We start from the raw sequence: 13,302 nt of genomic DNA, 5'->3' as shown, positions 1-13,302 counted from the left end.
AAATGATACATTCTTACTCACTACATTTGCTTAGAGCATTTGAAATCTGTTACCTCCATTGAAACATCGAACTGGTGACAACAGATTAACCACTCTTTCTTTCTAATTTTATATAAATCTGTTCCATTTTCTTTTCTTCTTCCAGTTCTGTTTAAATGTTAAGCTTCCTTAAAGTTTGTATAAGATTATGCATGTTCAGAATTGCAGTAATGTATTTCTAACATTTTCTGTTGTTTCTCTGTTGAAATGTAAGCAAGGTTAAACTTGGTAAAAAGATGCTTCTGAGAAACCAAACTTTCGCTTGTGTTTACTTTCCCCTCCTGGCTACATTCCAGATCCTTCATCCGACACAGTTTCTGTTGCAGGTTTCTGAAAAAAATAAGATAAAATAAGAATGAAAATACAAAAAGCAAACCTTTGTGTAAGACTGTTTTTCTTTAGAAGTAATTATTCAGTGTCAGACTCTAAGAACTTACATGGTTTATTTCTTTACTGTCCACAGTTCCATGGTACAGGATGCTGCCATTCTCCTCCTGTGATAAATGTTTGATTGAAAGATTCTTATTTACTTGGATATTGTTTAAAAAAACATTTGTGGATTTGCATTAAGGGTTATTATGAAATGCTTCAAAACAAATACTAGCAGTAAGGGTGGGAGCTCGACCCTCAAAATCACTGCTTAAACACATTCAACCTTTCTGTAGGCTTTCACTTGGGACATCTGATATATGCAGCAGGTTCACTAAGCAACAGAGTAACATTAATGACTTTGCAAAGCCTGGTATGTCAGAACACGGTAATGGTAAACGCCTCGCTGACATGCTTGACTAAGTTACACCTTATCCCTTTTAAACAGAGGACTGCTTCTCTGCTCTTCAGTGCGCTCTCTGGATGTGCTCTTTGTTCGTAATATTTGGTTTCATAAGGATAGAATCTCACTTGGTGTAGAAACCTGATTTCCATGCACACCTTCTACTGTTGACACTGCATGCTTACTAGCATTCAAACTTGTGCTTAAATTTAGCAAAATTAAGTTTAGCAGAATTCTAAGACGTTTAATCCATTAAAACATTTGAAAATTCAGTTCTGAGGTTAAAATTTTTAAGCCTAAGCTAAATGAAACTCTGAGAAGCTTTGAATTTCTTCATCTTATAGGTGACAATTTAGACATATCTAGTGATGGTTTGTGATACTGTAACACATCACAAATAGTCACTATGCAACCGACTATTTTTTAGACTTAAGATGTGTAATTTGCTTTTATCACAATCTTGAATTGCTTTAATATTTATGGTGTAAGTAGTAACGTGTTATATGTGTTCTAGTTTTAATGGTCAAAGAAAATTTGTTTCAGAGGATAGCGGTGTAATACGCAGCTGTGAAATTTGCACGTACTTACATATCCCACACTGACATCTGCCAACTCCTCAGCCTCACTGTTTTCAGTGCTGCATCCTCCAGGAAAACACTCCAGTCCACGCCTTTCTCTCACTCTCTGCAGGAAGTCAGATGCTGATGATTTCCCAAGGAGTGCTGCCAGATAAATATTTGACAGGAATGCATTAATTTTGCACAATGGTTGACAAAATGTTTTTCCTCTTGCGATGTCATTAATATCACCTCCTCCACAGATTTTGGTGACCAGGACCATCACAATCAGTCCTTTTGCAGCCATGCCTTCTTGCAGACTCTTCATCTTCCAGAGACTCTTGTGTGAAATGCTGTGTTTCCTTTCAGCTCCTGACCCTTTTTGTTTTGGTTCTCCACGCCCACTGAGCTCCCCAAAAGCAACAACAGGCATCGGTTGCGTTTATGGAGAACTGTATGGGAGGAGGGGACAACTAATAAAACATCCAAAGAAGGGCTTCAAAGGTTTTAGAACATGTTTTTTTCTTGGTTCTATTAAAATAAGAGTAACTCTCAGATCAAACCTAGAATAAAAAAACTTCTTTTCCAACAGCACATATAACCACTAGATCCCAACTTGCATTTTAATTGTACTGAAAAAAGCTAGAAAAGACAGACATATAATAGAAGTCATACACAAATACAGAGTATACTAAAAACTTTAAGAAATTTGAAAAACCAATATATTTTCTTGCACACTAAAAATGAGCTGTTTCCTGGACCTAGTGACTATGTCTACCTTTATTTTATATTTTCATAGTGATTTAAGTATGCAAGTATATAAAGATTTCAGCTTGAAAAAATTTTACAAATAAGAAGCAGGAGACTTATGTCTTTCAAAATTATTCATTGTGTAGTACAAGGAAAGGGTTGCACAATACCGGAGGAGGGGGCAACTAATGAAACTGGTTGAAACAAGAACCAATGCCCACTCCCATATTTTAAATACATAATAAAAATAAATAAAAAATCATAGCTAAAAAAAGTGGTTGTATGAGGCGAGATGTCGATGGTATGGAAACCCATTTCCACCACTCTGTCAAAAAAAAATAAAAAATCTCATTATTTTGAGATATAATGAGATAGTATCTCATTATATTGAGATACAATCTCATTACAATGAGATTATTTATTTATTTATTTTTTCATCAGTGTCGGAAACGGGCTTCCATGCCATGGAGACCTCCACATTTTTTTAAAGTAACACCTACTTTGAACAAGAAGGTGGGACTTAAGGCAGGTGAAACTGTTAATAAATTACTGGTTAAATTTACAAGGACATGAGGAAAATCATCGTACTAAACAGGTATTCAGAAAATGTTGGGAGTATGGCCATAACATAAGGAGTTTTGGATGGGAAGGAAATATTTATGCAGATCATCCATCCATCCATCCATCCATCCATCCATCCATCCATCCATCCATCCATCCATCCATCCATCCATCCATCCATCCATCCATCCATCCATCCATCCATCCATCCATCCATCCATCCATCCATCCATCCATCCATCCATCCATCCATCCATCCATCCATCCATCCATCCATCCATCCATCCATCCATCCATCCATCCATCCATCCATCCATTTTCTGTTCACCCTTGTCCCTAATGGGGTTGGGAGGGTTGCTGGTGCCTATCTCCAGCTACGTTCCAGGTGAGAGGCGGGGTCACCCTGGACAGGTCGCCAGTCTGTCGCAGTTATGCAGATCATTTGGGGATAAATAATATAGCATACTGTAAAACTGTAATTAGATCTAAAATTTCTCTGTGGTTATTTGAAATGCCAATAGTAAATTTAGAAACCAAAAAATAGAGCAGTCTTGTGGAGGTTTGCATCAAATTATTCAGCAGTATTTAAAAATAATGTATGAAAATATGACACAAATATATACAGATGCATCAAAAGAAGAAAATGTGTTATAAGTGGAAAATCTGAAAGCCTTCAAGATCTTTTAGATTAAGTTAGTTATTTGATATATGGTATAATGCAACAAAAAATAAGTACTCTATTCACATGGGTTCCAGCACATAAAGGTATTGCAGGTAATGAAAAAAGAGTAGATTTATTGTTGATTTATAATAAATGTGTTGATTTATTGTAGAAAATATATAAAAGAGAGGAAAGAATTGGAAAGGGTAAAGGGGAGTTCAGTAACTATGGGTAATTTATTAGGAAAGCATCAATCACATGATATAATTTAAGCACTTATTAAATATTTAAAAGATATAAAATTAACTGAGAGGATTTAGTATGAATGTGTGTGTGAGTATATGAGTAAGTATATAATTTAGTTATTTTAAGATTTGAAAATATATAGAAAAATTAATTTCTGAATTACATCTCCGTCCAGTTGATGACAGTAATATACAAAGTTTGTAAACTGCCAGAAAACGCTATAGAAGAAGGGATAAAGAAAAAAAGAACAAGAGGGGGCGCTATATCTTATCTACATGTCCGGAAGCTGAAGTTCTACTAACCGTCACTTTTTATTTATTAGCATTAGCTCGTGCTAAAATTTCTTTACATATACTTCCTGTTATTATTATTATATTATATAGATTCGTTGTCAGGGAAACAGAGTGCGAGTGATACAATGTAGCTGCTGTGAAGTTATGCCAATTCTAAACGGTGAGATATCTGTAACGAAGGTATTTATTGTGTCTGTTGTTAGCCGCCTACGTTAGCTAATGTTGGCGTGGCAGCTACGGTTGATAAGAACTGTTGCAGATGCACCAGTTGCTTTAGCAAGTGCCATTGCCTTGTCTGGTTTACAGTAGCATTTCAATAATGTAGTCACGATATGTTCAGATATACTCTTCGAACGGGGTTCTTGGTTACTTAGCATTGTGCTATCGTACCTGCGGGCTCCAAAGGGAAAGCAATTGATGAAACGACCCTATCTGCATGGCTGTGTAGAAGTAGGACTTAAAAGCATCATATTAGCTCTGTCAAACAAGAAATAGTATTTGGCGCTATATACTTATACGTGCGCTTTGGTACTCTATTTCAGGTTTAGTTTTTCTACTATGAGCTCCCTGTCGGCCCAGCCTCACGCTTCAAGCTCGTCATGCAGGACGCTTCCTGGAGAGGGTAATCAGGTAATATAATAAAATCCAGACATCATATGCTTTAGTTATTGCTAATTTTGATGCTAAACAATCTTTTATTTTATTTTTTGCCTTGGTTTAGGTGAAACCAAAAGCCCCGCTGCTGCAGATCTTGCGTGTAGCTGGAGCTCAGGAGGACGTCTTCACTCTCAAAGAGGTGAGCTTCCCCATCAAATGTGAATTATGAGTCTACTTTTGGCGTCTGGGTTACAAACTTGCTTATCGAAAGCCTACAACTAAACAATGTCATTTTAGAACACGTTTTGGTAGCATCATGTTGAAGGGGTGTCGGCACTCTTTCTGCAGCAGTGATGACTAAGCTCCCCTGCACATGGCTAGGAAATGCATAAATGGAAGATATGGAAGCCATGGCTTTTAAGTCATCAGGCAGGATATACTAATCTTTAGATTCCTTTTTAGCAACATCCCGAGTGGGATATATAAACCAAACATTGTTTTTGTTTATATTTTTATTTTCACAACGTTTAGTGGTAATTTAGTGAAGAGTTTATGACATGTTAAAGGGATAGTTTATAGAAATTTAATATCTTATTTGCAGCAAAATAATGTGGATTTAGTGTAAAACTGAAATTAATCTTAGGGGTCAATACCACATCTGACTTTTACTCTATAGAAAATAAATGTTGTAATTTGTGTGAATTCTATTTCATAAACTATGATGGCTTAAGGGTTTAAAAATGTAATTTTCATAACCTTTATGATATTTGTGAGTGAAGTTGGTTTAATACTGTATATTTAAGTTTGGGCCCAAAAGAGGGTGAAAAGTTCACCTCCAGCATAAAATAAAAAAAATCTGCATCTATCCTTTAATTTGTTTAGGTGATGCACTACCTGGGTCAGTATATCATGGGGAAGCAACTGTATGACAAACAGAGGCAGCACATTGTCCATTGCCAGGATGATCCTTTGGGTGAACTTCTGGAAGTCGAAAGCTTCTCTGTCAAAAATCCAAGGTATTGACCTTTACTCATAACTCCCTTGCTTGTCGAGGGAGTTATGTATAGAAAATTGTTATATATATATATATATATATATATATATATATATATATATATATATATATATATATATATATATATATATAAAAAAATATATAAAAATATATATTGTACATTTATATATATATATATATAAAAACTAATTCTAATTGACTCATTTTGCAGCCCAGTGTATGAAATGCTGAAGAAGTACCTGGTTGTACTTGGCTGTAGTGGTAAGTGATTGCTTTGTTTGTTGGTTGAAATCCTTTCCATATTTTTGAATATTTTGGCTGACGAATTTCCTTTTTTATTTATATGCTGCGGCATATTTTGTGAGAACTAATGTGGGAATACAAGGACAATTTTTTTGTTTTCTCTTAAGAAAATGAAGAAATTCATACTTTAGAGTTTTTGCCTCACATAAGGATGCAGGGGTTCTGTTTTGGGCCAGAAGAAATGTTATCCAGCTTGTTCTTCAAAAAAATCAAATAAAGAAGCTCCACATATCTGAAGGCCATAGCGAGAGAGTGTGTACTCGTATGATTAAAAGGGGGGTGTCCTTTTGTTTGTTACTGTGTCTCATTTGAAATGCAGACGCTGCAGAGAATCTTTCTGTGGGCCGTGAGTGTGTAGAGGGCGGAGTGGAGGATCGTGGTCAGGTAAACCCGAAGCATGGTGCTCAGGAGAAACAGAGACCTTATTCACCTCACTGCACACAATACTCCTAAGCATGAATCAGTGACTCACGGGCTTCCCGTACAACTGTTTGAATCTCTTCCTAAAGATAAATTATGAACCGTTTCCTTACAAGTTTTGGAAAAGTAAAGGAAGCTTCCTTCTGCTTGTGTGCACTGAGGAGAGTGAGAGACGGTCTGCTGTCTTCGTCGGTGTACGTTTGTACAGAGTGGCACCGTCTCTGTACGACCCCATCCTTGGTTTGGTTTGGTGGTACTCTTTGTGGCCCACCAGCTTCACCCAGTGGATGGGGGGGCAGAGTCACTGTCTCTGTCTGTCTCAGAGTTCTCTTCTCTGCTTCAGTTTGGAGGCTCTCAGCTCCTGCTCAGGTACAGGCCTAATAACGCCAAGTCTACCCGCCTCCCTGTTCCTGTGTGCCATTCTTCCTGTTCCCCAGAAAAATCCAGTTGTACATAAATTGCCCTGCTACTTTAACATAATAAATCTGGTTTTAGTTTATTTCAGCTTTGTAAATCAAAGAGATTGATGTATTTGTAGTTTATTCATGATGATCAAATTTCAGATGAGGTATCTTATGACTTCTCTTTCTCTCCCTCTTTGACGTTGTGACATAAAACAGTTCTAAAAAAATGTGAACCATGCAGACAATTTTTATCTCACAATGAATGTACTTTTACTCTTAAGAAAATAAATGTTGTAGATTGACTTCTGTCCTGTTTCCTTAGCTTGTACATTTATAAATTCTGCAAATTGCAAGAAACTCTACTAGGAGAAATTGCAGAATATGTATTTTTATTTTAATTGGAGCACTGGCTTTTCAATCTTCTCTTTGTTTTACCAACACTTGCTGTTTTAATTTAAACTTGTAGTCAAATAATGAATTAAGCCTTTCCTTGTCCTAAGTCCTCTACCTTTCATCCTTTTGTACTACCGCCCCCATTCTCGAAGGCCATCTTGAAAAGGAGCTGTGAGTCCTCCAAGGATCTAGTTATGGATCTGTGGTATAATTTTCTTTCTCATGTTTCTTTTCTCTTTAGATATGTGAGGGTGTGGTCAAAGCAGGAGTGGTGGCCGGAAGTGATGGGCCTCTTCTGCCGACCCCCTCTCAGAGACGACCTCGTGATCCAGACGATGGTGAGCAACCAGCATCAGAACGCCTCAATAGGAGCGGGTCCAGAGAGCAAAAGCTAACTATTCAGAACTTCTACAGAGTCTCTTGAAGGCCTGCCTCGCTCAGCCTGCAAGCGCCCCAAACTGGATGTCACCCTGGAAGAATGGGACCTCTCTGGTCTACCCTGGTGGTTTTTGGGTAATCTGCGTAATAACTACAGCCGCAGGAGCAATGGCTCCACTGACATCCATACAAACCAAGTAAGAGACCTCATGTGTTTGTACACTTTGACATTTAGAATAAATGGCAAAATATGGAAAGACAACAGATCCAATAGTGAGGAAAAAAATAACTCAACCTGTTTGAAACTTGAGGCATTGCAAGAATGTAGATGATGATGCTTAATGCAAAAATACTTTAGAAATAATTATTTAATTTGCCAGTTCGTCAACATAATGAACAAAGCAAAAAAAAAAATCTAATGGCATACTTAAGAAATTTAAGGAATAATTTTTTCTGAGTTCAAAAACAATCTTCTAACATGATGTGCATTTCTAACACCATCTTGACAACCTGCTTGTCTCTTATACTGTCATTGGAATTCAAACTGAGTTGGCAACAGCTCAGACTTATCAACTATTGAAGACCTGTAAATCTGAATGAAATGGAAAACTTAAAACACAGACTTGGATAGCTCAAATCTGGCAAGAATGACAAAGGCATTGTTTTGTCGTTTTTGTCTAACCCCTTTTGATATGATGAACAAAATTTTGTATGCAATTTCAAATTGCTGGTTTTTGTACGGTGCTGATATTCTGATGGATCAGATTTCTTTTCTTCACTGATGTATGAAGGTAGAAGAACAGCCATTTTTATTTGAGCCTTTCAGCTGACAACTGTTACTTATGTTTGATGTAACATCAACATCCTGCTATGTATGAGAGCAGTCAACATAAAACAAGTCTCACTGTTGCTGAGAATGGTCAACTTTGAGCCAGTAACGGTTTTGTCAACAAAGACAGTTGTTCACGAGACCTGGTAGCGCTTGCATATGGTGTGTTCACTGCTCAGAAAACGTTGGATTTTCTCCAGTCTGTTTCTCATCACAAATATTGCTTAAAGCAGCATGTGTACATTAGGAAATGGCTTAAAATGTTTTTAATATTATTTTTTGAAGACAAATAAAGGTTTTAATAGATAATTTTGTTCTATATTTTTGATGGTAGGTATTTATTTTGAAGACAAATTGTTTTCGGACAGTGGGTGGTAGTCTGACTGATGAATCAGCTGTCTCTTGCACAGGAGGAGGACACAGCCATCGTGTCAGACACAACAGAAGACTTGTGGATTCTGACAGAGGGCGAGAGTGAGCAAGTGAGTGTGGAGATGAAGGAAGCGGCGCTAGAAGAGGGAAGCGGAGGAGAAGAAGGTTCTGTTGATGATGATTATGGAGGCGGGAAGGAGGAAAAGTCAGACCGAGAGGTAAATAGTTTATTTTGGATTTCGCCAATCCATGCTGCCTTTTAGTTTTCAGAGGAACCTAGTGAAGATGCACTCTGGTCATGTTTAGTTCCAATATTTATTCAGTGTATTATGTATGCAGCTTACTTTTTTAATGTAGATTTTCTTCAAAGGTTTTTATCTGGAGCTGTTTCTGTAGATTGTAGCTCTGACCACAAATGGCAGGAATGACAAGCTGGATGTCTGTATTTAGAGCAGTAAAAAAAAAAAAGAGCTAAGAGGACAAGATGGAGGGCAACATTACTAAAAGAAGATAGAAGACAGTAGTATGGTTAATATAGCTTATTTACTTTTTTTAGATGCAAGAAGAGCCCGATGAAGACTCTCAGTGTCTGAGTGATGACACTGATACAGAGATCTCCACACAGGTGTGCATCTCCATGCAAGATCTGTGCTTTTACCTTTTGTTGAGTTGAATGTCAAAGAACTAGACTTGACTTTGTGTCTGTCTCATTCCTCAGGATGCATGGCAGTGCACAGAGTGCAGGAAATACAACATACCTGTCCAGCGGTACTGCGTTCGCTGTTGGGCTCTGCGAAAAAACTGGTACAAGGACGTGCCCCGGCTGGCTCATTCTCTCTCCGTCCCTGACATCCCAGCATGCAGCTCTCTCTCTGCCCACGATGAAGAAGATGACAGCGACACAGGCATTGATGTTCCAGACTGCAGCAGGACCATCTCGGACCCAGTCATCCTGCCCTCCCACTCCACTGCTGACCGGCCGATTCCCACAGCAGGCATCAGTAAAGGCAAAGGGCCGCGCCCGTCTGGCTTCCACAAGCACGGCCAGCTCTCAGAGGGGGAAAGCCAGGAAAGTCTGGGCATGGAGGTCCAAGACGTTCGACCGGAGGCGCTGCTGGAGCCCTGCAAGCTGTGTCGGGTGAGACCCCGTAATGGTAATATAATCCATGGACGAACGGCTCACCTGCTCACATGTTTCCCATGTGCAAGGAGGTTGCATAAGTTCCAGGCTCCCTGTCCAGGGTGTGGGAAGATTATTCAAAAGGTTATAAAGATATTCATCCTCTAAAGAGCAGCTGAAGGGATCCAAAGGGTTTTGGCACCTAAATGTAATTCAACGCACAAATAAAAGGATTTAAATAGTTTAACATGTTTATTTTACCCATCCTCAAAAATACACAAGAAAACACAAATTTCAGCACTTGGTAAAGTTTGCTCTTAATTGCTAGGGTTGTTTTGCATCACACTGCCTGTAAAGTATTGTTAGACAAGAAGAGTGGTGACTAATATTTTCTTTTTTGTCTCATTTAAATAAGGGACAAGGCAGAACTATTTATTTATTTATTGCTAAATGCTCACTCTGGAGCAGTTGGTTTGAGGTTTTAATTGATCTCATGAAGGTTTTGTTCTTGTTTTATAGCCACATAAATGTTCCTAACCTCAACCCTTATTTTATGTTTGCAGAGAAGCTTCAGTTAATATGTCCTTCTCTTCTAAATAAATTAGATCGTCTTTTTATTTTCCTTCAGTGTTGTTCTGAGAAGAGTTACCGTTTACAAATTTGACCGATAGAAGGTTAGCAAGTCAACCCCTTTTCTTTTTTTACATCAGCTTCAGATTTATGATAGCCTCCTTCCAAAACTGTTAAAATAATATCCAGCCTTGTAAAAATATGTTTTTAATAATGAGATGTTGGCTTAAATCTTGTTTGTGTGAGTGCTTCACCACATACAATATTTAACCTCCTGAAGATTGCGGCTGTAACTTTTTTTCCTTGTGACAGTTTGGTGTTTGTTCGATGTTTTTGACCTTTAAGACTAATGCTTGCAGTAGGTAACTCTTCATTTCCCACCTCCCTGATTTAAGTTAAAATTATTTCATATTTAATTTATTTATGGTGTTTGTGTTGTAAACATCTAATCTGAAGCAGAGAAAGTTGCACCTGTAAGAGCATACTCACATCACATTTCTTGAAAAGTTTGATTTAAGCGTTACACTGCCATGTAATGACTTTTAAGTTTAATTTGTGTATAGTAGATTTTATTCTGATTATTTTTGCGTTTTCTGACCTTACCGATGCCATTTCCTTTTAGTGCGCTATGAGTGAAACGTTTCCTCTGTCTAATTTGCACAATTAAAATTATTGCAGATTCTTAATGGGTTTCTAACTGTAAGTTCTCCTCATTGAATGTACCAGATTTTCCATCTGCTTTTTTTCTCCCCTTGCCTTTAATCTTTCCGCCAGTAGGTGGAGAGAGTTCTGTCTCGTTTCTGCTTCCTGCGTAAGCTGTATCAGTGCGAATCTGTAATGTACATTTAGTGCATGCCTTTTGCTGTGAGTTGAGCTTGTGCAGAATTGGTCTGAAGCTTATATGAGCCAATAACTAGATGTAAATTTAAAAATAAAGCCAGTAGCATTTATCAGCTTCAGTAAGTATCGACGTATAATGGGAGTGTGCTACATATAGACCTCATGTAGGGGATAGAGTTGATATAGATTCAGATGTTGACAGAAGTGATTCATTTCTGAGAAGTTTATAATGTAATCCAATAAGGTACACTTTTCTTTTTTCTCTAATTGTTGCTTATTAAATGTTTTTTATTTTTTTTTGTTGAGCAATAAAGGTTTAAAATATTAAATGTTGTTGAAATATTCATCAGTGGCATTACAAGTCTTCTTTCCAACGTGTGTTTACTGGGTGAAGACTAAGTCATTGTACGACACAGCAGCTGCTCTGTCTCTTCTCTATGACTGAGCTCCAGCACCTGCAAAGTTCCTCTGCTTACTCACCATTTCTCTTCTGCTTGCTTGTCCTTGACTTATTTTTGGACCGTTCTTGAGAAGTGGGGCAGACATGCCGTCCTCTCCTGCTTTCTGTCGGTACATAAATACCACTTCTTCTGTGGAGCAGGATGTTATTTAGGAGCTCATTAGAGCAAGTCTTGTTTGTGGAAAGTCCCCATTTCTGTTGTCCCTGACAACTCGCCATAAATGTAACGATGACACAGTAACTTGTTCTTGAAGTTGCTGGGTTACTTTTCAGTGAGTTTTATGGTTTGATTGGCCTTCAAAAGTCCCCTAAATAGTGAATATAGTTTAACTGTGTGTCATAAAGCTCCATGGAGGAGTTAATAAATGAGATTTTTATTTGAAGATGGAAACAAGACAAGTGAGGAATAAAGTTGTGGTGAAGTTTAAAGCAGAGTTTAATGTTTAAAGGCAATATCCCAAGCCTTGGAAGTTTTACAGGATACTTTTCAATCCATAATCTTAAAATTAAGACTGTAGTGCACTCTACTTATCAATACCTGACCGGATAAGAAGAGTAATGATCAGAAAAGCTGCCAAGAGTTTCATGGTAACTGGAGGCAGATGCAGAGATCCACTGTTAGAACAACTAGTTGGGCACTCCACAAATCCAACCATTTGGGAAGCGTGGCAAGCACAAATTTAATTTACAAAAACGGGGTAGAAAATGTCCTTCTTCCAGCTGACATCTAGAACAAGGCACTCTGCTCCAATTTAGCTTTTTAGATATAAATATAACCACTGTGATGGAAAATTTTCTTTGTTTATACTTTAATATTTATATATTTTTCTGAGTATTTCTTCCTACAACATTCAAACATTCATTAACATTCATCCTGATCCAATATTCTTGATTAGGCAGGTCTGGCTTCAACTGCATTTATAGTGTTTTGTGTACCACTTTGGAATAGAGTCCATTTTCCCCACTTTGTCATACACACAGCCTTTCAGTCCAAGATTGTCATCATAATCCTGATGGCCTCAACCATCTTTTTGCGATTGCTGGTTTTTTCTTTTTTCTTGTAGCCAGCATTATCTTTCCTCCCCACATCTGTTGTATTATCCAAATACTTCACTAATCGAGTACAGGCCAGAATTTTAGTCAATGATGATCAAACATGTTCCCGATATCCAGTTATTTTTGTAGCTCCAAAAAATAAGTGAATGGCTTTTACTTCTCCACATTGTCGCCAGCATTCTTGTAATGTGGAAGTCTGATTACTTTTGATTTTAGGTGTTATAAATGATTGTGATAGATTTTCCAACAATACTCGCTCCATTTGTCACCTGGTATTTTAATCATCAGATGACAAATGGTCAGACGGTGGCAGAAAACCTGAACTGCACATCACCCTGAACACCCTAGTCCATCTGTGAAACACAGTTGTGGCATCATGCTATGTCGATGCTTATCTTCAGAGAGGGCAGTGAGGCTGGTGAGAGAGGGACGTCAGGATGGGGAAAAACTGGTAAAACACTTGACTGGTGCAAAGGTTCTCCTTCCAGCAGAATAACATCAAGCATACAGCCAGAACTACAATGGAATAGCTTAAATACAAGCATGTTCATCATCCAGACCTTATCCCAACCGAGACTGAAATGACATGATAAAATGTGAAAAAGATCAAGGAGCATTTACACTGCACCGTTACTTGTCTCATCTCTTTAAAGGTAAATCTATTTC

General features: G+C 37.8%; 1 protein-coding gene across 4 annotated transcripts; it reads left to right on the top strand.

Annotated features, from left to right (window-relative positions):
- The first annotated feature begins 3,839 nt into the window (after nucleotides 1–3,839).
- Nucleotides 3,840–11,466, top strand: mdm4 (MDM4 regulator of p53). 4 transcript variants are annotated; one of them, XM_044122344.1, is made up of 11 exons: nucleotides 3,840–4,039; nucleotides 4,422–4,509; nucleotides 4,601–4,675; nucleotides 5,359–5,492; nucleotides 5,703–5,752; nucleotides 6,114–6,178; nucleotides 7,253–7,349; nucleotides 7,426–7,586; nucleotides 8,614–8,808; nucleotides 9,147–9,215; nucleotides 9,309–11,466. In XM_044122344.1, exons 2-11 carry the CDS (start codon nucleotides 4,438–4,440, stop codon nucleotides 9,876–9,878), a joined length of 1,488 nt encoding a protein of 495 aa, XP_043978279.1. In that variant the 5' UTR covers nucleotides 3,840–4,039; nucleotides 4,422–4,437; the 3' UTR covers nucleotides 9,879–11,466. The 4 variants fall into 4 exon arrangements, with proteins under 4 accessions (XP_043978279.1, XP_043978280.1, XP_043978277.1 ...); XM_044122345.1 differs by having other exon boundaries at nucleotides 3,855–4,039; nucleotides 8,629–8,808; XM_044122342.1 differs by lacking the exon at nucleotides 3,840–4,039 and adding an exon at nucleotides 4,084–4,329.
- Nucleotides 11,467–13,302: the final 1,836 nt, after the last annotated feature.

Source organism: Gambusia affinis, linkage group LG07 (genome assembly GCF_019740435.1).
Source record: "Gambusia affinis linkage group LG07, SWU_Gaff_1.0, whole genome shotgun sequence".
Lineage (NCBI taxonomy): Eukaryota > Metazoa > Chordata > Actinopteri > Cyprinodontiformes > Poeciliidae > Gambusia > Gambusia affinis.
Note: the sequence above shows the minus strand (reverse complement) of the source record. Positions and strands in the feature narration are given on the sequence as shown.

Excerpts from the sequence above, each read along its gene's own strand:
- mdm4 (XM_044122344.1), top strand. The coding sequence starts at position 4,438 with ATGAGCTCCCTGTCGGCCCAGCCTCACGCTTCAAGCTCGTCATGCAGG. Across the intron at positions 5,493-5,702 it reads TTCTCTGTCAAAAATCCAAG|CCCAGTGTATGAAATGCTGA; the intron begins GTATTGACCTTT and ends CTCATTTTGCAG. Across the intron at positions 7,587-8,613 it reads CTGACATCCATACAAACCAA|CTGTCTCTTGCACAGGAGGA; the intron begins GTAAGAGACCTC and ends CTGATGAATCAG.